A 27,749-nucleotide genomic window follows, 5' to 3' on the forward strand; every position below is an offset into this window, starting at 1 on the left:
TTCCCTCCATTTTTACATTTGTTCAGCTAGGACAGTAGAGATGCCAGGCAGGATTGGTGAATGCTCCTCTTGCGGGTTATGGGAAGACTGGGAGACCTCCAGCATCCCTGATGACTACAAATGTGAGGTACATCAAGCTGCAGCTTCTAACAATCTGCATTAAGGAATTGGAGCTGGAACTAGATGAACTCTGGATCATTCAGGATCCTGAAGGTGTGATAAACAGGACATACAGAGAGGTAGTTACACCCAAGGTGCAGGACACAGGAAACTGGGTGACAGTCAGGAAGGGAAAGGGGTTAAGGAACCAGAGTAGGGTACCCCTGTGGCCATCCCCTCAACAAAAAATATCGTACTTTGGATACTCTGGGATTGGGAGATGACTTAGCAGAGGGAAGTCACAGTGAGTCAGTGAGTCTGTCAGTGAGTCTGTCAGTGAGTCTGGCAGTGAGTCTGTCTCCATGACTCAGAAGGGATGGGGGAAGAAGGGTGTGCTGTAGTGAGAGGGGATTTGAAAATTAAAGGAACAGAGCGGAGGTTCTGTGGGCAAGGATGAGATTCATGTACGGTATGTTGCCTCCCAGGTATCAGGGTCTGGAACATCTCAGACTGAATCCTCAAGTGGGAGAGTTAACAGCCAGGGGTCAAAATCTATGTAGGTACCAATGACATGGGTAGGACGAATAATGAGGTTTTACATAAGGATTTCCGGGCTAAGTTAAAGGGCAAAAATGTTCAGTTGCACACATTAAAGATGAGGTAGTAAGTTGGATTAAAAATTGGCTTTGTGAGAGAATCCACAGAGCGGTAGTAGTGTTACGTATTCCCATAACTGGATCACTTACCAGCAAAGATAGAGAGGTCCATTAAAATCTGATGGTACTATTTTTAAAAGTATTTATTGATAAAGGGGCACAAAAATAAGATTAATGCAAACATACAGATAATATACGTCATCAATACTAAATCTAAAGCGCAGGTATGATCATAACCAATAAAATTTAACTCTATCGTTGTCTAGGGGATAATGTATTGTCTGATGGAAATATAAAAGTCATTAGCTCGTTCAGGCTGCAGCATTTTGGGTTTAAGAGAGGGAGGCATTTAAACTTGCCCAAGTCTTTTATGATGCCAATCCGTTGAGTCAGGGGAGCGGGTTTCCCCGTTGTTAGCTAAAAAGCCGTTTTCTCTGGTTTCAGCCACCAGTTCCAGCCATGGAATTGAACGCATGTGGCTTGGTTTCCAATGACCGTCTGCTGTTACGTGGTCGCTTAACATTTCTTCTGGTGCGTCTGAGGGGCTGTTCCTACAGCCCCTCTTTTATTCTGATTCGCAGGGTCATAGATGCCAATCAGGTTGGGGGTGATGCAATCTCTCCCTCAACCAGCCCACTTTGCCCGAGGGCATTCACGTAGCAGAGCATCTCAATCCACAAATCTGTCTACAAGAGACAATGGCCATGTCCCGTAGCTTTACATCGCTATGGGGGGGGGGGGAGAAACGAGACATCCTGCACGTCTCCCCCTCATGTCTTGGACCCCCCCTTTTGACTCAACCCAATAGTGATCTGGCGATTCTCACAAAGGAGGGGGCTACGGACGTAACACCCCCTTTCTTCAACGTGTTTTTTACCATCGGGAAAAAAAACGAAATAATACCGAGTCTTATAGGGGGTTAGAATCCAACACAACACCAAAGTTTTTTTTTCTACAGAGTAATACAGTTATACATTCAATTCAGTATCTAAACAGTTAACGATTTCAGTGTCACTTTCTTTAATATCTTAACATTTTGTACCGTACTAACGTCTTGTAGCATCAGACTTCAATTTAATAACCACCTATTTTATTATTTTTTTTCAGCAACAAAACTAAAGAGGTGTGCTCTTAGCTTACGTGCATCTACATAAGTTTATGTCAATACTAGTCTTTCGGTCATTTTCAAACTGAACAGGCAGGCTTCCAAGGGGGTTGTCTTTATTATTCAAAGGCTTTGTCGAAATCCCGTACAACCGGCTTTGCTATTTAAAAATGGCGTTCCCCTTAACCGTCGCCTCTTTTCCGGGGAATTTGCGTAAGGTGGCGAGGTAAACCCTCGCCCGCCTGTTCCATAGGAATTATTTTATCAACACCGTGTCCCAAACTTAGTCCATCTTCTGAATTTCCACCCACTTCTGTAATTGTACACAGCTGGCTAACCCTCTCGTCAGGCCCCTTCAGACTATGTGGTTTCAGTTCGACTTCCTTGCTTAAGCAGCATTTCAAATTCTGCCCTTTCACACCACACGCTGGAATAACAATAGCGTGGGGGGCCCTGTCATATTCCGGCTTAATCTGTAAGCGAGCTGCAGGGCTTAAAATTTCTTCATTCGATTTGGGAACTACAGATTTCCTGTTTCCTTCAATGATAATTCTTATTTCCCCATTCTTAAACTCTGCATTAACGTTGAACACACCTTCGAGCACAAACACCTGGGAACCCTCACTTCTCCCCCTCATGTCTTTGGCCCCCCTTTTGACTCAGCCCAACAGTGATCTGGAGATTCTCACAAAGGATGGGGCTACGGACGTAACAGTAGATTGTTGCCTCTCTGAATGGAGGCCTGCGACTAGTCATCTGCCACAGTGATCTGCACTGGTTCCTTTGTTGTGTGTGATCTGTGTCAATGATCTGGATGATAATGTGGTCAAATGGATCAACAAGTTTGCAGATGACACCAAGATTGGGGATGTAATGGACAACAAGCGAGGCTATCATGGCTTACAGAGGGATCTGTATCAGCTGGGAAAGTTGGCTGAAAAACGGCAGATGTAATTTAATGCAAACAAGTGTGAGATGTTTCACTTCAGCAGGACCAATCAAGGTAGGCCTTACATAGTGCACAGTAGGGCACTGAGGAGTGTGGTAGAACAAAGGGATCTGGGAATACAAGTCCATAAGTCATTGAAAGTGGTGTCACAGTAGGTAGGATTGTAAAGAAAGCTTTTGGCACATTGGCTTTCATTGATCAATGTATTGAATATAGGAGATAGGATGTCATGTTGAAGTTGTATAAGATGTTGAGGCCTAATTTGGAGTATTTTTTATAGTTTTAGTTACCTAACTAAAGATTTAAATAAGCTCGAACCACATCACCACATCATCAAGTTCACTGATGACATGACCGTGGTGGGTCTCATCAGCAAGAACGATGAGTCAGCTTACAGAGAGGAGGTGCAGTGGCTAATGGACTGGTGCAGAGCCAACAACCTGTCTCTGAATGTGAACAGAACAAAAGAGATGATTGTTGACTTCAGGAGGGTACGGAGCGACCACTCCCCGCTGAACATCGATGTCTCCTCAATAGAGAATGTGAAGAGCACCAAGTTTCTTCGTGTTCACCTGGTGGAGAATCTCACCTGGACCCTCAGCACCAGCTCCATAGCAAAGAAAGCGCAGCAGCTTCTCTACTTTCTGTGAAGTCTGAGGGAAGTCCACCTCCCACCCCCCCATCCTCATTACATTCTACAGGGGGTTTATTGAGGGCATCCTGAGAAGCTGCATCACTGCCTAATTCGGAAATTGCACCGTCTTGGATCAGAAGAGCCTGCAGCGGATAGTGTGGTCAGCTGAGAAGATTATCAGGGTCTCTCTTCCCACCATTACAAACATTTACACTACACGCTGCATCTGCAAAGCAAACAGCATTATGAAGGACCCCACACACCCCTCATACAAACTCTTCTCCCTCCTGCCATCTGGGAAGAGGCACAGTAGCATTCGGGCTCTCACGACCACACTATGTAACAGTTCCTCCCCCAAAATTATCAGACTCCTCAATACCCAGAGCCTGGACTGACACCTTACTGCCCTATTGTAATGCCTGCACTGTTTTGTGCACTTTATGCAGTCCTGGGTAGGTCTGTAGTCCAGTGTAGTTTTTCTCTGTGTTGTTTTTTTACATAGTTCAGTCTAGTTTTTGCACTGTTTCATGTAACACCATGGTCCTGAAAAATGTTGTCTTGTTTTTACTATGTACTGTACCAGCAGTTATGGTCAAAATGACAATAAAAAGTGACTTGACGTGATAAGGTTGAATACATGGATGATGTCAGGAATGTAGGACCTGAGCTATGATGAAAGATTGAATGTAAGGATTCTATTCCTTAAGAAGTAGAAGATTATAAGGAGATTTAATAAAGGTATTCAAAATTAAGAGGGGTATAGATATGGTTAATATAAGCAGCCTTATTCCATTGAGGTTGGTTTAGGACTGCAATCAGAGATCATGGGTTAGGGGTGAAAGGTGAAATGTTTAAGGGGAACATGAGTGGAAACCTATTCACTCAGAGAGTCATGAGAGGGATATGGAGGGCTGTGGCCCAGGTGCAGGTCAATGGGACCAATCTAACTTAAATGGGTTTAACTGGGTTTGGCATGTACTAGATGGGCTGAAGGGCCTGTTTCTGTGCAGTGCTTCTCTATTATTCTATGGAGAGACCCCATAGGCGAGTGAGTAGGTTGTGGGAACCATTCAGTGATGGGACAAGCATTGAGTGAAGTTATCCCCTCTGGTTCAAGAGCCTGATGGATGATGGGTAATAACTTGGTAGTACTGGTCCTGAAGTTCCTGTACCTTTTTTCCTGATGGCAGCAGTGGGAAGAGAGCATGGCCTGTGTGGAGGGTTGTAAATGGTCTGGAAGGTGCTGGCTGTGCACTTTGTCTCTCAAAAGCATAGCTGACCCTTGCCATCTCAGGTGCAGTGCTGCAGCTCGATGGTTTCCCCATTCTCCACGAAGACAGGTCAGTTGAATATTTTAATGGTAGGGTAGGGGGAGGATGCTTCATGATTAACTCATCATGGTACACAGATGTGGCATTCTGCCTCAGTCCTGCTCACCCAACATGGAACATCTAGCAGTCAAGTTTTGTCCATTTTATTTGCCAAGGGAGCTTTCTACCGTCATCCTGGTAGCGGTCTACATTCCACCTCAGGCCAACGTCAGGCAGGCACTGGAGGAATTTAGCACGGTGATCAGCAGCACCCTAATGCTCTCCCTATCATTGTGGGGGATTTCAACTTGAAGAAGTCTCTGAGCATCTATGACCAACACATCACCTGTGGAACCAGAGGAGCCAACACCTTTAATCATTGATACACCACCACCAAAAAGCTTACCGTGCCACCCCACCAGTATTCTGGCTGTTCTTCCACTCCCAGTATGTTGGCATGGACTAAATATCTCAGCACGAGTGTTGAGGAGTAGGAAGGTCTGTTCAAAGGAGGTAGAGGAGAGCTTACAGGACTGTTTTAATTTTATGGACTGGACAATATTCCAAGATTCATCTTCATATCTGAATGAATATGCCACAGTTGTCATCAACTTCATCAAGACCTGTCTGGATGAGAACATGCCTTTGAGAAAATAATGGATACAAACCTGAGATTCATTTCTTGCAGGCATTCACAGAAAATACAAGAAAAATGTTAGTATCTATGATGGCCTGCCCTCAACAGGGTGGACAACAATCAACATGCAAAAGATACCAACTTTTCAAAGACAAAATAAGAAAAAAAGCAAGATAGCAATAATAAATATAAATAAACAAGCAATAAATATCAAGAACATATCCAAACTTACAAGCCATGGATGGACCAAGCGGTTCAAGGACTGAAGAGGGTAGATCTGTGGCATTCAAGACTAGTGATCCAGAACTACACAAGAAGTCCAGGCATGCCTTCAGAAGGCTATTTTAAGAGGGAATAAAGAATTCCAGTTGAAGTTAGGGATGGAATTGGATGCATGTCAGCTCTGGCAGGGTTTGCATGCCTTTACTCCTACAAGGCAAAGCCCAGTATCACGAATGGTGGTGATGCTTCACTTCCAGATAAACTCAGTGCCTTTTAATGTATGCTTTGAAAGGGAGGATAAAATTAAACTTTTGGAATCCCTACAGCGTCTGGTGACCCTGTTCTTGTCTTAGTGTTGAAACTGTGTCTTGCTTCTAGTCTTTGATACTCCAGCACTTGTGTCCTTGCCATTCTAGCCTAGGCCTCTTGCACAGGTTGCAGGAAAGCAGTGTCCGTTATCAAGACCTTCACCATCCGCATCATCCTCTCTTCTCATTGCTGCCTCCAGGAACAAAGTACAGGAGCCCCGGGACTCACAACACCAAGTTCACAATTACCCCAAAACAATCAGAGCGTGGTGAAAGCGTGGAGAGAGCTGCCAGCAGAGGGAGTGGGTGCTGGTTCAACTGAACCATTTAAGAGAAGTTTGGATGGGAGGTCTATATAGGTGTGGTAGACAGGACTAGGCAGAAATTAAACAGGGCAGCACGGACTGGATGGGCTGAAGGGTCTGTTTCTGTACTGTAGTGCTCTATGACTGTGTGACTTATTACTGCAGGTAGTGCCGGATGTACTCTGAGGACGTGATGGCAAAGCTTTATCACTAGATCATAAGCTGTTGGTTTGCAGGCAGGTTTCCCCAACCGAGAAGCCGGTTTTCACACGTGTGCAAGAAGGGCTGACTTTGCTGTGTTCCAGTTCGGCAAATCTAAATAATTTACTTTGTTTAAACATTTTGTGCGTTTAACCTTTTTAATTGAAAAAACATATTATTGTATGCGCTGGATCTGTTTATTAAAGGCTGGAAGTTTGTAGCGGCGGAGCCGTAGATGGGGGAGATACGCGCTCTTTAACCTTCACGCCGCACAAGGTGAGGGAGGAGGAAAGAGATTAGAAAAGGGGGGTGGCATCCTATAGCAAGAAGCTGCAGCACCCAGCGGAAGGAGGAAGCAGACACACTGTAGCTGAACTCCCCAGAGGGACGCACATCGCCAGGCCAGCATTACTTTGACCGAGATGTTGGGGCCACTGGGAAAGCGGACCCTCTCCGCGCTCCTGCTGATTATCTCCTTTCAGGGGAAGGTCGAAACAAGTAAGTGCCCCGTTAATGGGATGGGGGCAGATCGCTCCTTTCACTGATACACGCGGGCGCTAATGAAACTAGTGTCACATGGAGAGACGCTCGCAGGACCTTGAGCGCCCTTGTTCTGCGGATCCCTCGCGAAATGGGAATGTCCACGACTGCAGAGACCAGCTTGTTTAGCGGGGTTCTCGCTCATTGCAGAGGCTGCGCTACCAGAGTGCAGGTGCTGTGTCCCTTCTCCTCTGCGTGCGATTATTTTGCCGCAGTCTCGGCTGCTGATGACCGCAGCCTTCCGCGTTAAGCAGGCGTCGAGCTGTGGGGAAATGTCGGAAGATAAAGCAAAATAAAAATAGCCTGCTTTTGATTTTTTTTTAAAAATCGGGTTCATTCGCGTTTCATGCTTTATGACCACCTGTCAGCAAACACATCTCAAGGTTGTGTAATTTATACGTTCTTTGATAATAAATGTACTTAGAAACTTTGAAACGTCTCAGGTTGTAAATACCGGCGAGAACAGGATACTTACAAAAGAATGTGAAGACGGTCACTAAAACTAGAGTAGAAAAGAAGTGGCATTCCAAGTTTTCCAAAGGAATGAATGGTTTAAGAGGGTAGTGCATGGAGGAGTGAAGCCTTTGGGACAAAAACAGGAACTCGCACTTGGCTGCTGTGAGCAATGAAAAGATAACAAAGTGTATTTTGCTACAGAATTGGGTGTTTCCGAAGTATTAGTGAATTAGGAGAAAGCTGAGACAATAGATGATTAAACATTCATTGATGTATTGGAAAAGTTGGGTGAACTTAAAAATAATTAGACCAGCAGAGGATATGATTCATCCTGTTGTATCCAAAGCAAGGTGATCACTGGCCAGAATCTTTCTGTGCTGTCTGGATAAGTCTGTGTTTTTTCCTTGTAAGCCCCAGAAGTCAGACACTGAACTTTACCTCAAGTCATGGGAAAGCTCTTAGAGGAATTGAGGTCTGACAAGTTTAATAATTATAGTTATAGAAAATTACAGCACAGAAATAGGCCCTTCGGTCCATCTTGACCATGCTGAAAAACTTAAGCAGCCTACTCTTTAGAGAGAGGTCAGAATGTTGAATTTTTGTGGGTGGAGTAAGAAATTGCAAGGGCAAAAAAACCCCTATTATTGCAAAGGGATCTGGAAAAGGCATGTAATAAAGGTAATAATACAATTGTAATGAGGGATTTCAATATGCAAGGGGATTGGGAAAATCAGGTTGGTGTCGGATCACAAGAGAGGGAACTTGTTGAATGCAAATGAGATGTTTTTTAAGAGTAGCTTGAGCTTGAGCTTATTTGGGGATTGGGTGTTGTGTAATAACCCAGATCTTGTTAGGGAGTTTAACATAAAGGAACCTTTAGGAGGCAGTGATCATAATATGAGCGAATTCATATTGCAATTTAAGGAGAAGCACAACTCACATGTATCAGTATCACAATGGAATAAAGGGAATTACAGAGGCGTGAGAGAGGAGCTTATCGAGGTGGATTGAAGGAGGATACTGCCTGGGATGACGGCACAGCCGAGATGGCTGAAGTTTCTGGAAATAGTTCATAAGGCACAGGATAGATGTGTCCCACAGGGGAAGAAGTTCTCAAAGGGCAGGGGTAGGCAACTGTGGCTGACAAAATAAGTTAAGGACTGCATAAAAGCTAAGGAAAGGGCATATAAAATAAGTCAAGATGAGTGGGAAGTTGGATAATTGGGAAGCTATTGAGATCCAACAAAAGGCAGAAAAAAAGCTATGGGAAGGGAAAAGATGGCAAACTAGATGGCAAACAATGAGGGCAACTAGCTAATAATATAAAGCAGGATACCAAAAGTTTTTTTCAGTTATATAAAGAGTAAAAGGGAGATGAGATTTGATATTGGACCTCTGGAAAATAATGCTGGTTAGGTTGTAATGGGGGTCAAAGAAGTGGCAGATGAACTTACCATAGAACAATAGAACATTACAGCACAGTACAGGCCCTTCAGCCCTCCATGTTGTGCCGACCCATATAATCCTTAAAAAAGTACTAAACTCCCACTACCCCATAATTCTCTTTTTCTTTTATCCATGTGCCTGTCCAAGAGGTTCTTAAATACCCCTAATGCTTTAGCCTCCACCACCATCCCTGGCAAGTCATTCCAGGCACTCACAACCCTCTTTGTAAAAAAACTTACCCCTGATGTCTCCCCTAAACTTCCCTCCCTTAATTTTGTACATATACCCTCTGGTGTTTGCTATTGGTGCCCTGGGAAACAGGTACTGACTATCCACCCTATCTATGTCTCTCATAATCTTGTAGACCTCTATCAAGTCACCTGTCATTCTTCTACGCTCCAAAGAGAAAAGTTTCATATGCTTTATATGACTTGTTCTCCAAACCAGGCAACATCCTGGTAAATCTCCTCTGCACCCTCTCCATAGCTTCCACATCCTTCCTATAATGAGGTGACCAGAACTGAACACAATACTCTAAGTGCGGTCTCACCAGAGATTTGTAGGGTTGCAACATGACCTCTCTACTCTTGAACTCAGTCCCACGTTAATGAAGCCTAGCATCCCATAGGCCTTCTTAACTACCCTATCAACCAGTGCAGCGACCTTGAGGGATGTATGGATTTGAACCCCAAGGTCCCTTTGTTCATCCACACTCTTAAGTAACTGACCATTAATCCTGTACTCAGTCTTCTGGTTTGTCCTTCCAAAATGCATCACCTCACACTTAACCGGATTGAATTCCTGCTACCATTTTTCTGCCCAACTCTGCAGCCTGTCTATATCCTCTTGTAACCTTTGGCAATCTGCAGCTCCATCCACAACTCCTCCAATCTTCATGTCATCTGCAAACTTACTCACCCATCATTCCGCCTCTACATCCAGGTCATTTATAAAAATCACAAATAGCAGGGGTCCCGGGAAAGATACCTGCAGCACTCCACTAGTCACCAAACTCCAGGCAGAATACTTTCCTTCCACAACTACCCTCTGCTTTCTTCCTTTAAGCCAATTTTTGTCCAAACAGCCAAGTTTCCACTTATCCCATGCCTCATGACTTACTGGATGAGTCTCTCATGAGGGACCTTGTCAAATGCCTTGCTAAAGTCCATGTAGACCACATCCACTGCCCTACCGTCATCAATTTCTTTTGTTACCTCTTCAAAAAACTCAATCAGGCTCGTGAGGCACAATATAGAGGCAAGTTTGATATTGTCATTTAAAGTAAAATTGGATAGGTATATGGACAGGAAAGGTATATGGGCTGAGTGCAGGTCGATGGGACTAGGTGAGAGTAAGTGTTTGGCACGGACTAGAAGGGCTGAGATGACCTGTTTCTGTGCTGTAATTGTTATATGGTTATATGGTTAATATAAGTAATCAGACCAAACCAGAGGGAGTCAAAGCCACAGGGAGGTCATCGATAAATTTCTAAGCATATGAAGCCGAGTTAAACCACTTTTTGTCTCCACTAGTAAGAATTATTCAGAGGTGAGCTGGAAATTGAAGGGAAGTACTGAATCCGCGATTATATAGTTCTTTCATGACTCCTTTAAACTTGGCTCGCAGACTCAGAGCTTCAGCAACATAGTCCTCGACAACACAAATTGGTTGACCCTTATATTCCAGCTTTCCTCTCTGACGAGTTTCTTTAATGAGGAGATATTTTGTCTGGTAGCGATGAAAACAGATAATTACTGGATGTGGCCTGTGCCCTGGGTCCAGGATAGGCCCTGAAGTGCAGTGAACTCTGTCTATCTCGGGCGGGGTCGAAATAGTCTCACATAGCAGAATAGAGAAAAATTCAATGGGAGATCCATGTTCGATAAGCCCTGGCAAGCCGAAAATACGCAGATTTTGACGTCTCCGACTTTCTATATCAGTAACTTTGGATAATAACTTGCTGTTAAGATCTCTTAAGTCGGAACAAACGCTTTCCAGCTCTTTGAAATGGCGGTCTAACATATCCATAGCTGACTCGAGATGTGATGAGTGTTGGGCATGATACTCCACTGTGGACTGAATTTGATACAATTTTGAATTCATCAAACTAATAGAAGACTTAAATTCTGCTATTATCTCCTGTCTGTGCTACTCCAAAATCGAGATAATGTTCTCGCCTGAGGAGCCAACAGCGGGAACTTCTTTCTTCCCCAATTTGATGGTCTTTGAAGCCATCGTAAAACAGGCATATTCGCAGGCAGATGGGAGGATAAAAAGTTTAACAGTTTGGAGTGAAAGAAAGGGAGAGAAGGAGTGCGGAGATAAATAAAATGGGACGATAGATTTAGCAACTAAACCATCGCCATCTTAAACGGAAGTCCCCACATTATTCTTAGGGACTGGTGTAATTGTTGCCTTTTTGAAGCAAGCGGGAACTTCCAACTGCAGCAGTGAGAGGTTGGAAGTGTCCTTGAATACTCACGCCAGTTGGTTGGCACAGGTTTTCAGAGCCTTACCAGGTACCCCATCAGGACCTTCTACTTGGTGAGGGTTCACCCTCTTTAGAGGCAGCCTAACTCTAAGACGGAGATCACAGGGCTACTGGGTGCAGCAGGGATCTTCACAGCTGCAGTTACATTCTCCCTTTCAAAGTGGGTATAAAAGGCATTGAGCTCATCTCATAGTGAAGCATCGCTGTATAGAATGTATGTTGAGGTAAAAAAAAAATCACAAGGCTGTGGAGAACAATATGGAAATCATAAATACAAGAGATTCTGTAGATGCTGGAAACCTTGAGCAAAAACATAAAAAGTGCTGGAGGAATTCAACAAATCAGGCAGCATCCATGGAGGGAAATGAACAGTCAATGTTTTCGGCCAAGACACTTGCTTGTTTAGTTATTGGTCAGAAACAGGATTCAGTCTTTAAAATGTAACTAGAAAGCAGTGATCTGCTTGAAGTTAAAGCAGGTACTAACTAGAGAACAAGCTCGGTATAGAACAAGATTTATCTGTGGGAATTAGGATGCTAGCTCACTACACCCATTTTCTTGCTGCTCAAGATGCAGTGTTATACACAATAGGTTGTTTAATTTGGCTTTTTTCAAAACAGACAAGCTGACTCTTAAGTTGCTTAGTTCAGGGAAGCTTGCAAAGCGGAGGGATAATATCATTTGCATATCAAATAACAGATCTATTAATTTTGGAAGGCTTATGTTCTCAGAGAAGTTAGCTTCAAAGCATCTGCTGAGATTTATGTCTCCAAGCTGCTTTTAGGCTGTTTGTGTTAAAAGGGTATTTGGAGAAAATATCATATATGTGTGAAGTCAGCTGAGTGATAGAGAAACAGTTTAAATGTAGGGAACCATTCAGGCTTGTCAGAAGTGGGTAAAGACCATCATGAAATGTGGAACAAACATAGGGTGATCTATAATCAATTCCTCTGGTTTTGGATTCTGCAACATATGACTTAATCACCTGTATCATGGGCATGTCTTTTTAGTTAATAGGAATTGTAACTGTGTTTTGCAAATGATTTGTCATTTGAAAATATTTAATATAGAATTCTTCTGAGAGCTTTACATGTGTATTAAGAGTGTGTGGATTTAAACATGTTTCACTGAAAACAAATTAATTATGTTTTAAACTGCTTTGTTAACTGGAAGTTTCTTCTCCTTGGCGAAGAGAAGGGACCCACTGCTCAAGTAGTGGGTATTGGCAGCTTCAATTCACTGTCAAAAATAAACGGAGAAGTAAACAGGGGAGATTAGATAGCTACAGTATTATCTCCCTTTGGCAAGAGTACTTGTGGCTATTTATATCAGATAGTATTTAAGGTCTTCATTTAAGTTTAGTACTTTACAGTCAGCAGACCCATTACCATCACAGAATTCAGTTGCTGGGAAAGGCTACTATTCAAACACCATGTGTTGAGCTCCCTAGTTTGAATTGCAGTAGATGATCCAGCCTGATGTTTGATCTGTTGTTGAATTTTTAATCAAAGGAAGCTGAAACCAGAAGCCTTGACATTTTACATGCCATGTAATCCTCTCACCCACGTCAATCACAAATCTGACTTGTAAAACTCCTGCATTTTATGGGTTAAATTTATAGTAAATATTTTATGTTCCCACTGGCTCATGAATGGAGAATGTGGTCATTGCTATCACGCTGACAAGAATTCATCAGTTGCATATCAATGTAGCAAGAATTTATTTAACTATATGACAAAAAACTGTAACTCCTCTGTAGTTACAAATTGTTCAGTCAGGTTTCATCCAAAAAAAAAGTCATAGAACGTTACAGCACAGTACAGGGCCTTTCATCCCAGGATGTTGTGCCAAACTTTTAAACTATTCTAAAATCAACCTAACCCTTCCCACCCACATAACCCTCAAATTTTCCATCATCCATGTGTCAGTCCAAGAACATCTTAAATGCCTCTAATGTGCCAGCCTCTACCACTACGCCGGCAGCACACTCCTACTACTATCTGAGTAAAAAACTTAACTCTGATATACACCTGTACTTTCCTCCTATCACCATAAAATTATGCTCCCTTGTGTGTCATATTGGATTTTGTAAAACTTTAGATGAATGTCTGGAAGGTCAAAATGACAACTTAGCACTTTTTCTTTCTGAGGCTGCATCCACACGGGACCAGATAAATCCATAACCAAAGCTTATTGTCTTTGTTTTGACCCTCAGTTGTCACTGAAACAGCATTTTCCTCCCCCAAAAACGGAGCTTTCTAAAATGCCCTCCGGAGTGTGTAAATTTGAAAAAGCTGCTCTGGCAAGAGTAGTGTGGATGGGGTAACCGGAGATTTCTAGAAACGCTGTCTTGAAGTGCCGGAGCAGATGGCGGCATTTCATAGTTTTCTTGACTGCAACCCCCCCACACAACCTAACAATTTCAGAACAGACGGCAACGAGACTGAAGCCAGAAGAGTTAGAAATGTACTTACCAAATACTTTGACCCATAACTTACTGAATAAATAAGTAAACGAGGAAATCTGCAGATGCTGGAAATTCAAACAACAACACACACAAAATGCTGGTGGAACACAGCAGGCCAGGCAGCATCTATAGGGAGAAGCTCTGTCGACGTTTTGGGCCGAGACCCTTTGTCAGGAATAAATAAGTATTCTCACTTTGCCCTGTTTTCTGTCCTTGCTTGTATGAAGGTGGTTTACCTATTTATGCAAGTACTTCTCTGACAATAGATGTGTAACAGCCTAATGTAACATTGTATGGAAATACAAGATAACACTGATGCAGACATGTTTTACACACTTAACAAGGTGCTTTATTAATGCAACAGTTAGTCAGTTTTTCAATGTTCGTCATCAGCCAGGTCATACTGTCCGTGAACTCACTGTTGGTTGCCTCTATATGCTCCAGTATTTATTTTTTTGTAGTTTTAAGTCTTCCTGCGTGAGAGCCAACAGTTGTCCATCGATTGGCAATTTCCTTTTAAGTTTTTCTCGTCTATAACTGGACAAATGTGGACTTTCACAGCGAGATTCGTCACCAAACATGTCGCTTGTTTTCTGTAGATGTGTCCTGCACATGCCCAGTGGGAGGAGATTTGCTCAAATACCCATTTTAATGTGGACAGAGATATTTTCAAAAACACTTGGTGTGAACATCTATCGTTTTTACATGCATCTGGTGTTTTCAAAATTATCCGGTCTAGTGTGGACATAGCCTTAGCATGTGGGGTCTGTATGTCGGTTAGTGAGTAATGCTTGTTGGTGAGTAAACACCACCAATGTTTGAAAAATATTTGTTGATAGCAGCTGAATTCTTTCTTAAATTCAGGCAGCATTAAAATGCAAATGTCTGTCAAGTGGTTTGTTGGTTGGCTTGATGGATTCTTTTTGGATTTGGGCTTATATATAAACCCTATTGTAAGTCCTAGGGAATGTTGTGTGCCTAAACATGAGTGAATGTGGAAATGTCTGATTGATTTATGAAGAATGTGTTAATGGACACTGAATGTATTTGAAAAAAAAACAGGCTGTATTGAGACAATAGATCAAAGAGTTTGTCTCTGCACTTGTGTAACTTGCATTTATGGCGCTGATTTTTCCAACTTCGTTGGACTGCAACTGGGACTGGAGATCATGATCAGTGCTTAAAACCCAGGGGTGGTTTCATGAGTGAGTCCAACTTCGGAGTTCCACCAAGAACAGCGACAATTAAGTGGTGACTGAGAATCATGAGCCATAAAATCTTTGTGCCCTGCAGAAATCTTTGTGACTTGCTGTGTAGTATTTTGTGTGGTTTATTTGTGTTTCTATTTTAGGTTAATAATTCAGGCTTGTTACTTTGTTATGCTTGTACATTTATTACCACATCTAGACATTTAAGTAGTTGGTGTCTGATTAATCTAGCCCTTTACACCTTATACTAGCCATTTCCACACTGAGTAAATGTCCCTGGTTGTCCATATCATGTGAAGGAACTCTATCCTCCTTTGCACTTAATTTTTTAAATCTTTCTTCCTTCTCAGACTAGAGGGGCATCCTTTCAGAATGGAGATGAGGGGGAATGTCTTTAGCCAGAGAGTGGTGAATCTGTGGAATTCTTCATCACAGGCAGCTGTGAAGGCCAAGTCTTTATGCTTATTTAAGGCAGAGATTGATAGATCCTTGACTGTTCAGGGCACGAACGGATACGGGGAGAAGCCAGGAGATTGTGGCTGAGAGGAAAATTGGATCAGCCATATTGAAAGGGCAGAGCAGAGTTGATGGCCAAATGACCTAATTCTGCTCCTATGGTCTTATGGCCCTCTAAAATTTTCCTTGTATCACATGGGAGGCTTTTAAAGTGTGGCTCTTTCGAGCCATCGTAATGAAATTGCTGATGAAACTTATTAATATTGTTGATCCATGAACAACACTGATGTTACATGTTGAAAGTCATTTTCTACCTATCCCTCACTCATCTCCTCTATCCAAGCTGTTTAAATAATTGGGGATGCTTTATGCACATTGCATCACGTTAAAACTCAGCTTAACAATCTTTTAGTGGAATCTTTGCTTACCCCTTTCTCTGTAAGTCTTTCTTGTATTTCTCTTCCTTATGTACCCTGTTTATTCTGCATCCAGAAAAGAAAAAAATAAATCAGGAAAGATGTATCTTATTGTGCTGCCTATTTTGCATTGTAACATTAACATACAAATTTGCCTCTGAGTCCTTTGTCTTTTTCTACATGCAGGCATTTTGAGTATTGCTTTTCTGGAGGTATAGCGGATCACATTTTAAATTATGTTAATGAGTTTAAACTGCAGTTAAAAATATGAAGAGTTTTATTACACAGATAGTGAAGTCTAATCTGCTGTGAACTGTGGACTAGTAGAAGCTCTGAATGAGCAAGAGATTCTCAGTCTGCTGAGGAGTAGATCTGTGGTGTTCAAGAGCAGCTGTCCAGAACCCTGAATGTAATCCAAGTGCAACCTAAAAGGCAATTCTTATCAATTCAATTCATGATGAAGTGTTTGGAGAGTTTGGTAATGACCAGAATTAATCCCTGCCTAAGCAAAGACCTTGACCCACTGCAGACTGGTTATCACTACACCAGTTTTACAGTGGACACAATCTAGCAGCCTCTCCACTCACCTTTGGAGCACCTAGACATTGGCAAGACATATGTCAGGCTGCTGTGTGTTGATTACAACGTGAAGAGCATTCTGACATCACAGCCATTATGGAGGCTCCATATGGACACAGGATCACAAGAGTCTTCAGAGAAATGTAGACTCAGCCAGCAAAACCTTCCTCAGAATTGAGGACATATTTAGAGAGGATGGCTCAAGGGGGCAGCATTATCAAGAAGGACCCTCCTCATCTGGGACATGCTCTCTTCATGTTACCAGCTTGGGGAAAAGGTGCAGGAGCCTGAAGCGCACACTCAATAATTTGGGAATGGCCTGTTGTGCTGTGCCATCAGATTTTGAATGCTTCATGAACCCATGAGAACTATGCTACTATTCATACTTTGCACTATTTATTGACTTTTTTTCTGCAAAAGAACAAATTTTACAACATATGCCAGTAATAATAAACCTGTTTCTGATTGAGTCAGCATGTTACTATACCTACAGGGGAACATGCTATCTTAGATCTGGTTTTGTGCAATGAGACAAGTAAAATTAGTGATCCTGTAGTTAGGGATCCTTGTGGAATGATGATCACAGTATGACTGAATTTTTCATACAAATGAAGGGTGCATTTGTTCAATCTAAAACCCGTGTGTTATGCCCAAACAATGGAGACTACAATGTGATGAGGGAGGATTTGGCTAGTGTAGACAGGGAACACAGGCTATATGGTGGGACGGTTGAGGAACAGTGGAAGAATTTCAAAGAGATTTTTCATGGCGCTCAACGAAATATATTCCAGTTAACAGCAATGACAGTAAGTGTGGGGAGAACTAACCTTTGATAACTAAGGAAATAAAAGAAGACATCAAACTAAAAGTTCATAGATACAAATTGGACAAAAGTAGCGGGAAACTGGAAGATTGGGAAGATTTTAAAAAGCAACAAAGAACCAGTAAGCAAGCAATAAAGAAAGGGAAGATAGATTATGAAAATAAACTAGCAAAAAATATAAAAACAAGGTAAACGTTTTTATAATTATATAAAGTGGAAAAGGATGGCTGAAGTGAATGCAGGTCCCTTGGAGGACGAGAAGGGGGAATTGAAGTTGAGTAATGAGAAAATGGCAGAGCTATTTTGACTATTTTGTGATGGTCTTCACGGTGTAGGACACATCTAACATGCCAAAGAGAGATGTTATGGATGCAATGGGAGGTGAGTACCTTGACACAATAGTTATCACTAAAGAGGCAGTGCTGAGCAAACCTGTGGGAGTGAAAATAGATAAGTCCCCTGCTCCTGATGGAATACATCCCAGGGTACTGAAAGAAATGGCAGAGGTTATAGTACAGGCTTTGGTGATAACTTACCAGAATTCTCTGGACTTTGGGCAGGTCCTGGTAGATTGAAAAACAGCGATTGTCATGCCGCTATTCAAAAAAGGATGTAGGCAAAAGGCAGGTAACTATAGGCCAGTTAGTTTAACATGAGTAGTTGGGAAAATGCTTGAAGTTATCATTAAAGAAGAAATAATGAGGCATCTGGAAAGAAATGGATGCATCAGGCAGATGCAGCATGGATTTAGCAAAGGCAGGTGCTGTTTGACAAACTTTCTGGAGTTCTTTGAGGATATAATGAGTGCAGTGGATAGAGGGGAACAGATGGATGTTATTTACATTGAATTCCAGAAGGCATTTGATAAGGTGCTGCATAAAAGACTTATCTATAAGATAAAGATGCGTAAGAGTTGGGGGTGATGTATTAGCATGGATAGAGGATTGGTTAACTAATAGAAAACAGGGTTGGGATACATGGGTGTTATCCTGGTTGCCAATCAGTGATGAGTGGTGTGTGCAGGCTTTGGTGTTGAGCCTGCAACTGCTCACTATATACATTAATGATCTGGAAGAGGGGACTGAGTGTAGTGTATCTAAGTTTACTGATGATACTAAATTGAGTAGAAAAATAAAGTTTGCAGAGAGATATAGATAGGCTAAGTGAGTGGGCAAGGGTCTGGCAGACAGAGTACAATGTTGGTAAATGTGAGGTTATTCACTTTGGAAGGAAAAATGAAAGAGATTAATATTTAAATGGTAAAAATTACACCATGCTGCTGTACTGAGGGACTTGGGAGTGCTTGTGCATGAATCATAAAAGGTTGGTTTGCAGCTGCAGCTGGCTATCAAGAAGGCAAATGGAATGTTGGCCTTCTTTGCTAGAGGGATTGAATTTAAGAGCAGGGAGGTTTTGCTGGAATTGTACAGAGTAGCGGTGAGGCCACACCTCAAGTACTGCGTGCAGTTCTGGTCTCCTTACTTGAAGGATATACTGGCTTTGGAGGCAGTGCAGACGTTCACCAGGTTGATTCCAGAGAAGAGGGGATTAAACTATGAGGAGAGATTGAGTCGCCTGGGACTGTACTCACTGGAATTCAGAAGAATGAGAAAAGATCTTGTAGAAACATATAACAGAATGAAAGGGATAGATAAGATAGAGGCAAGAAAATGGTTTCCACTGATAGGTGAGTCTAGAACTAGGGGACATAGCCTCAAGATTTGGGGAAGTAGATTTAGGACAGAGATGAGGAGATGCTTTTCCCAGAGAGTGGTGAATCTGTGGAATTCTCTGCCCAATGAAGCAGTGGATGCTACCTCAGTAAATATACTTAAGACAAGGTTGGATACATTTTTGCATAGTAGGGGAATTAAGGGTAATGAGCAGGTAAGTGGAGATGAGTCCATGGCCTGATCAGCCATGACCTTATTGAATGGTGGAGCAGGCTTGATGGTCAGATGGCTGACTCCAGCTCCTATTCCTTATGTCCTTATAGTTACATATTTGGTCTTACCCTATCACCAATATTCCCTTTGACCTTTTTTCCATTACTCCATCTTCTATGGCACTGAAAACTAACTAAGAAAGAGTTGTCAATCTGCAATACTAACCCTGTTTTTCTTTCCACATATATACAGTAGTCTGGGGTGGTGCATATTTCAATTACTTCCTGCTTTTGTTTCAGATTCTCTGCATCTGCTTTTTTCTGTTTTTACCACCTAGTTTAGATTTTCATATCACTAGTCTGATTACATTGCTCGCAGTTTAACAATTAACAATTAACTTCCAGTAAAAACAGGTGCTTGCAAAGAGTGACTTACATTTATCATATTTGTGGTTAACCAACCATTTTACTGTACCTTACAAGTAACTGCCACCCAAAACGTTAAATGTGGGAGTTACTGTATGTCCCAAGAGCTAGTTGGGACAGACAGTAGCAGGTGATGAATATATACATGAACAATTCTAAGTAGTATTCCAGAAAGCCAAGATATTGAACAGGGTAGCAAAATGATTAGAATCTAATCAAGTAAAGTACTACATTGTGCTTTTGATACTCTGTGGTGTTTGCACAATTTTATCTAATCATGCAAAGCAGGTGGTGCCTGCAAACAAGGCTACCACAGGTGACATCCTCAAGATCGTCCATGAAACTGCTTCTTTCACGTCTTTTGCATCTCCTTTTTCTTTTAAATATGGTTCTGGTCCTTTTGAATCCTATGATATACAGATTGATGGTGTATTTTCGGGCTAATTGAGTGACCTGGCTCTTTGCTATCCCTGAGAGGGTGCCAGGAGGTGAGTGGCCTCCTTAAGGCCAAGAAGTTTGGAGATGGTGTGCAAGCCCATGATCAACTCCATTTCTCAACTATCTCGCCTATTAAAGCATCAGAGGAGATTGAAAGCTGGAGGTGAGTGCGGAAAGCAAGCGAGTGTTCAGAGCCATCTACCAGTCTCTAGCTTACTGCTGCCAGAGTAGGTGTCTACATGTGACGGTTTCCCTCTCTGACGATGCTGTTGGAGAATGGTACTGGAGCAAAGCTTAATCAATTTGTTCTGTGCTTTGGACTGTAGTTCACACTGAGAATGTGAAGAGGGTAAGGGGTACGTGTAGAGGGGGTGGGCGAGGGGTAAGTGTAACAAAATATGTAGACAGGACAAGAGAGAGGTACGTCATTGGGGAAGTAAGGAGAGGTAGCTAAAGTAAGGTGCCAGGCCAGACGTGGAGACCACAAGGAAAAGGGAACCTACAACCTCAAGACAATGTGCTTGGCAAAATATTTTAAGGATACCTATTTCAAGTGTCCTGAAGTACGTCAGTATTAATTCTAGGTATTACACTTTAACCTTTGCTAAATTCTGAGTAGTTTGCATGCTTAGCTATGCAATAGCCAATCAATTGATGAATTTGAATCGGTAACCATATTTGCGAATGTAGTACCCTGTTTTTGGGTATAAGTATGACCTTTGTAAACCAACAAATTGGGAGTTGGCTACCTTACGCCCGAAGTGCATGGGGCTGCGAACTCCTGTGAATTAAAACCCGTTTCAGAGGTAATTTTGTGTCTCTGGTGTTTTTCCTCAACTGAGCAGGTAACAGTTACAGGTTGACAACACCATGATGTGTTTTTAGGGGCTGAATTGGGGAGTCCTGCAGATGATGAACACTGAGCTGAACTGAATATGGACTCTTACTTTGTGTATTCAATTCTGAGTTTTCACTTATTCTTTTTGTTTTGTTTGCATGTTTAGTTTCTTGTGGGTGGAGGGGGAGGGGTTGTGTTTTTCTTTGAACAGGTTCCATTGCTTCCTTTGTTTCGTGGCTGTCTGTGAGGAGAGAAATCTCAGGGTTGTATACTGCATACTACATATATACTTTGATAAAAAATCTCCTTGGAATCCTATGAATGTAAGTTAAATAGAGCAGCAGGGTCTAAGTTTGAAGAAAGTTTGGAGAACCCTTGGATTTGATGAGTAGAAGATTATAATGAATGAAGTAGGAAAATACATCTAATTATAAAGAAAGTTGGTGATTAATTGGATAAGTCACTTTACATCTTTTGTCAAAATCACAATATGTGGAGCAATTTACTAACATTTAAATATTTTAAATTTCCAGGTTATTCAGTTGCAACTCCGGCACCAGTACTTCATGCCAATGGAGATAAATTACCTTTCGAGGAGCTGTTTCTTCTTTTAGGTAAATTCAATGTGATATTTCCTTCATTAAATGTCATAATTACCCGTGTAAGCATAAGTTACTTAAGTGCAGTTTGTTATGCATGGATTGTCATCACAATGAACATGATGTCCTTCAGCTGAATAATGTTATTTTTTCCAAATGTCTTGAAGATATTTATTAAATGTACCTTCTAGAATTCGACAAAGTGTTATAGCATTTAACAAGATCCTGAGTTTTTTTTTAATGAATTCTTTTAAACTTGCTTTGAAGTATTTTGAAATGCCTAGATAGAGTGGACATAGAGAGAATGTTTCCAGCAGTGGGAGAGTCTAGGACCAGAGGGCCTCATCCTTTTATAATAGATGATAAATTTCTTTAGCTAGAGGGTGGAGAATTTGTGGAATTTATAACTATAGTTGGCTTTGGAGGCCAAATCATTAGGTATATTTAAAGTGGAGGATGAGACAAAGTAAATCAACCATAATCAAATAGTGAGCAGACTCAATGGGCCAATGGTCTAAAATTCTCCTATCTTATTGTTTTATCATCTTATATTCAGTAAGGATTTGATGCAATGTATTTTTAACCTGCTCTTTCCTACAATTTTTAACTAGGGCATCAATAACTAGCAATAACTATAAATGTCATCATAATCTAGATTCCAGTAAGCAATCCAAGTTGCTGTGGGAACAAAACAGAATAGATCAGCCATGCCCTGCAAAATAACTTAATGGTTTAGAATTGATCTGGTGAATCTTCTGGACATCTCAATACAGAGATGTATGAGCAGTGCAGCAGATCACACATCTAGTTGATGCTGCTACAATTGAGTGATCACTAACTGTAGTACCATTTCTACTAATGTCAAATTACATTGGCTAATGGTAGGTGCGTATGTTTAATATCTGAAAGGAAGCCATTTTAGATGTATAGATTTTGAGTAATTATGCACTTCTGCTTCTACATTGAATGCATTTTCCTATATTTAATATATTTCCCACTAGAGTTCAACATTTGCAAGATCTGGCTGATTTTTTTTTACTCTTAATTCATGTAGGATTTACTGGAAGCTTAGAGTTTTTAAATTGCAAGTTATGGGTCCCATTATTGAATCTGTAGATTCTGTTGTAAACATTGGCCAGAAATTTGGATGTATTGTCTCACAGAGGTCACGGTCAATACATTTATCTTTAAATGTCAAATTCCATCATCTGCATCATTAATATCAGGCAACTAATCCCAAGCACTTGCATCATCATGCTCCTAAGCTCTTGCCTATCAAATTCATTTTTCAGTCAGGATGCAGTTATAGAATGTATAGTATAAATTAAAATTTTCTCGCACTCAGCATATCTGAAAAGGTCACTCTGTGACACAGCACTCCAGGTGTTCAGCCAGAACACCTATACACAGTACAGAGAATGGATACACAAAATTGGCCGATTCATTTTCCCATCTACTTCAGGATAAAACAGCACAGTACTGAAGCCACCAAAATGTCCCCGATTTTGTTGTCCCCAAAAATGGTGTCAAGTTAGGAAAAAAGGAAGTACAACGAGATCTAGGTGTCCTTGTGCATCAGTCACTGAAAGTAAGCATGCAGGTACAGCAGGCAGTGAAGAAAGCTAATGGCATGTTGGCCTTCATAACAAGGGGAGTTGAGTATTGGAGCAAAGAGGTCCTTCTGCAGTTGTACAGCGCCCTGGTGAGACCACACCTGGAGTATTGTGTTCAGTTTTGGTCTCCAAATTTGAGGAAGGACATTCTTGCTATGGAGGGAGTGCAGCATAGGTTCACGAGGTTAATTCCTGGGATGGCGGGACTGTCATATGTTGAAAGATTGGAGCGACTGGGCTTGTATACACTGGAATTTAGAAGGATGAGAGGGGATCTGATTGAAACATATAAGATCATTAAGGGATTGGAAATGCTAGAGGCAGGAAAAATGTTCCCAATGTTGGGGGAGTCAAGAACCAGAATAGAATAGAGTTGAGGAAAAACTTTTTCACCCAGAGAGTTGTGGATCTGTGGAATGCAGTGGAGGCCAATTCTCTGAATGCTTTCAAGAAAGAGTTAGATAGAGCTCTTAAAGATAGCGGAGTCCAGGGATATGCGGAGAAGGCAGGAACGGGGTACTGATTGTAGATGATCAGCCATGATCACATTGAATAGCGGTGCTGGCTCGAAGGGCCGAATGGCCTACTCCTGTACCTATTGTCTATTGTCTATTGTTCTTGGAAAGGAACCAGGCAATGTAAATGCAGTCCTTCCCCCATTCTGGATGGTGGCTGAAAGAGAAAGAATTTTGGGTAGAAGATTTAGTCAGCAGAAAAATCATTGTTGGGATTAGCAATTTAGTTCCACTGATGTTAGGGTTCACAGCAGGCTGAGGAAGGTTTGTGACAGTTCTCAGCAAGAGCTTATAAGAATGAAAATATTAACATTCCTCTGGAGCCTGGAAACCTCTCAAAGGAAAGAGAGATGAACACCCAGCTCCTCACGGTTGCTCCAGATGTGTGGTTCTTCTTCCACAAGTGGAATCTCAGGCATTTTCCAGCATTCCTGATTGTGAAGAGTAAATTGAAGGATCAAATCAAAAGCGATGTAGAGGACAGAATGAAACTTGTAAGTGAATGGAGCTGGAAGTTGTAGATTGCATTTACAATGGAGGGGTTTGGAGTCTAGTGACTCTTCTACACCTCAGTCATTGGAGGAAAGCTACTGTATTTCTGTGCTGGTATATCTGAGGGGCATCATTTTCAGTATGAATGGCTTGTCTATTATTGCTGGTAGTAACAGTAGCAAAGGTTATGTGAGACAACAGGAGGATGGGGCTGAAAGAGATAATAAATCAGCTATTATTGAATGGCGGCGCAGACTTAAGCAGAATGGCCTAAATCTACTCCTCTGGTCTTGTGGTTTTGGTCAAAATGAAAGACATTGAGGTCGTAAATTATGTGGTGATGGAGAGTCAGATGTCAGTGAAGGGATGAGATCAGATTGTGATGTTGGATACCATTTTTGCAGGATTATTATCTTTGTGTGATGTGCATAGGTATTGTGTGTAGAATATATTTGTCTGTCTGTGTTTCTGTATGAATTATTGTAATAATTAAATAGTAACATTTATATTGGTGCAGTTTCCCCTCATGAATTATAAATGTCCTGGATAGTGCAGGGTGAAATGTGGAGCTCTTGTCCCTCTCTCCTGCAAACTATCTTCCCTCAGAAGATGCTTTGTAGCAGCCAATGGTGACCTTCTGTTATCTGTCTGTGGCAAAATGCTGGAAAATGTGTTTAATTGGGAGATCCTGTCGGCTTCTGTCTAGGTCCTGGTTTACCCCGTGTTTCTACCTTGATGATTTTATTCTGTCCTTTCATCCACTTTCATTACCTTCTGTGGGGAAACAGATGAACTGATAGTTCTAAACATAGCGTTGTTTTGAGACACCAAACAACTGAGTGAACTTCAGGGTTTGAACATTGCAAATTAAACTCCCAATGGATCAACATAGCATTCTGCTATTAGGCCACAAGATGTCAGGCTTGGCATCATTCATTGTGCATCTTTAGGGTACGGTTCAGTGAACAGATCAACAAACGACATTTGAAAGCTCCAGTAAGCTGTTTGTTATATATTGGAGTAACCTTGTACATTTATATTAATTTAGTTTCCCAATATTGTCAATCAATTCAATTTGTTTTAAATGATGTGTACATTCATCCTTTGTCACACACGGTGCAGAACTACTTAATCTGGTATTGGACGAGAACCAGTTTAATTATTAATCTAGTATTGGATTATAACTGGTTTAATTATTAATCTTCTGGTTACTGCAGTAGGTGGAGACAGAAACCAAACGGACTAATAGTAAGATGTAGCAACTGTTGTCAAATTACATTCAGTGGCCATTTTATTAGTACTTCTTGTACCAAGTAAAGAGGCCACTGTGTGTATATTTGGGGTCTTATGCTGTTGTAGCCCATCGACTTCAAGGTTTGGTGTGTTGTGCATTCAGAGAAGCTCTTCTGCACACCAATGCTCTATCACATGGTTATTTGAGTTACGGTTGCCTTCCTATCAGCTTGAATTAGTCTAGCCATTTTTCTCTAATCTCTCATTAATAAGGCATTTTTGCCCTCAGAACTGTTGCTGATTTGATATCTTTAGTCTTTTTTCACCATACTTTGCAAACCCTAAAAACCAGGGAGAACAGCATTTACTCAAACAAAGCTCAAGCATTTACTCAAGCATTTACTCTGGTACAAACAATCAAAGTCACTTAGATCAAATCTCATCTCCATTCTGATGTTAGTCTAAATAACGGAACCTCCTGACCATGTCTGCATACTTTTATTATGCATTGAATTGCTACCATGTGATTGGCTGATTAGCTATTCACATGGACGAGCAGGTGTACCTAATAAAGTGGCCACTGAGTTTATTTGCATGAACAAGATGGTGGACAAATGTCACTAGTCTGCATTTTTTTCAAGATACTCACATTAATCAGCAGAAGAACCAGTTGTACCTAATAAAGTAACCACTGAGTGCGTTGGCATGATATCGATTAGATATCGAATCAGGGGCACATTTAATCTGTTAGTATCCCAGCTCAAAAAGTGCAAAATAAGCCAGGAAACCCGTGCTTCTTTTAAATCAGTATTTAAGTCTTATGTCGATTGGAAGGTATATACACTCAGTGGCCACTTTATTAGCCACACCTGTATATCTGCTTGTAAATGCAAATATCTAATCAGCTAATCAGGTGACAGCAGTTCATTGTATAAAGGTGTGCAGATATGGTCAAGAGGTTCAGTTGTTTTTCTAACCAGTCATCAGAATGGGAAAGAAATGTGACCTAAGTGACTTGAACCGTGGAATGATTGTTGGTGGTTGGGATTTTGACAAACGATAGTATCTAGAGTTTACGGAGATCGGTGAGATAAACAATAAAAAGCATCCAATGTGCAGCAGTGCTTTGGGGCGGAAATGCCTTGCTAATGAAAGAGTTCAGAGGAGAATCACCAGCCTGTGCAGAAGAGCATCTCTGAACCCACCACATTGTCAAATGTTAAAATGGATGACCACAAACATACACTTAGTGGCCACTTTATTAGGTACAGGGGATACCAAATAAAGTGGCCACAGTGTGTTAACCTGCTGTTATTTTTCTGTGGCCTAAAAACAGAGCAAATTAGCAGAATTTTCACTAGCTTTAGATTTTTAATGGTATTTCAATAAACTACCATTTAACCGAGTTACAAGAATAAAAATTTAAAAATTTCTGTGGTGGTTCATGTATTCATTACTGCTAATTTCTGGGTTTGTATACACTTTAATATTCATTAGTAGTAACTTTGTCTTCAAATCCTAGTACTTCAGTACTCTTAAGGTTACTTGTTGATTAAATGGATAAATAGTTGTCGGATATTTAAGTTTTCGAATGGAGATTTTATTTATTTTTTTTATTTTACATATTCAGGACAAAATAACATTGAAAAGTTGAACATAACAATGGCCACAAAGATTAGGCTGACCTGCAATTTGACAGTTCAAGCTGCACAGAAATCTCCAACAACTGGCCATTGGAAAAAAGATGGCAATGAGATCAATAAAAAGGAAATTGAGTCCGACCAGAAAGCTTTTTCGATATCTCATGAGTAAGTAGACAAATGAAGCAAATGCCAGCAAGCATTTTAACTAAATTAAAATCTTTCTTTCTATCCAGAGGGGAAGAACAACTGACGTTATTCTACCAGTTTAATAACAAAGTTTGTATTTTAAATGGTTAACACCTCAGTTGATAGTAGTTGAACTGTTGCCTTTCTCCTGAAGAGATGTTTTATCTGCTGGACAATAGTTTTGTATATTCCAGAGCAATGATTTCCACTCTCACTGTTGTCATTTATAGGGGATAATTGGCACCCAACAAATAGCAGTTGAAAGCTAAATTAAATGCATTTCAGACTGAGAAATTCTTGTAGAGAGCAAAGCATGAAATTTAATTCAGTTTACTCACTGTACAAAAAAAGTAAAAAATAGAAATGAATAGGATTGAAGGAGAAGCTGAAATATACCAAATGTAAATATTAAATATTTCAATTTTAAAAATACAGGCAGTTTTAAAGTATTTTTCAAAGGAGTCACGATCAACAGCCAAAAAACTATATTTCTGGGGGTGATTAAGTTTTTTGAGCAATAATTTTGATGTTCCATTGGCCCAAATCTAATCATTTATTATATGTTTATTATAT

General features: G+C 41.1%; 1 protein-coding gene across 1 annotated transcript in view; it reads left to right on the top strand.

Moving 5' to 3' along the window:
• The first annotated feature begins 6,747 nt into the window (after positions 1-6,747).
• LOC132404878 (embigin-like) overlaps positions 6,748-27,749 on the top strand; it is a 55,083-nt gene continuing 34,081 nt past the window's right edge. The window contains exons 1-3 of the mRNA XM_059989440.1: positions 6,748-6,924; positions 21,429-21,509; positions 26,978-27,155. Of these exons, the coding sequence (XP_059845423.1) occupies positions 6,849-6,924; positions 21,429-21,509; positions 26,978-27,155 (335 nt within the window). The 5' untranslated portion in view covers positions 6,748-6,848. The remainder of the gene's footprint in view (positions 6,925-21,428; positions 21,510-26,977; positions 27,156-27,749) is intronic.

This window comes from Hypanus sabinus, chromosome 14, assembly GCF_030144855.1.
Source record: "Hypanus sabinus isolate sHypSab1 chromosome 14, sHypSab1.hap1, whole genome shotgun sequence".
Taxonomy (NCBI): domain Eukaryota; kingdom Metazoa; phylum Chordata; class Chondrichthyes; order Myliobatiformes; family Dasyatidae; genus Hypanus; species Hypanus sabinus.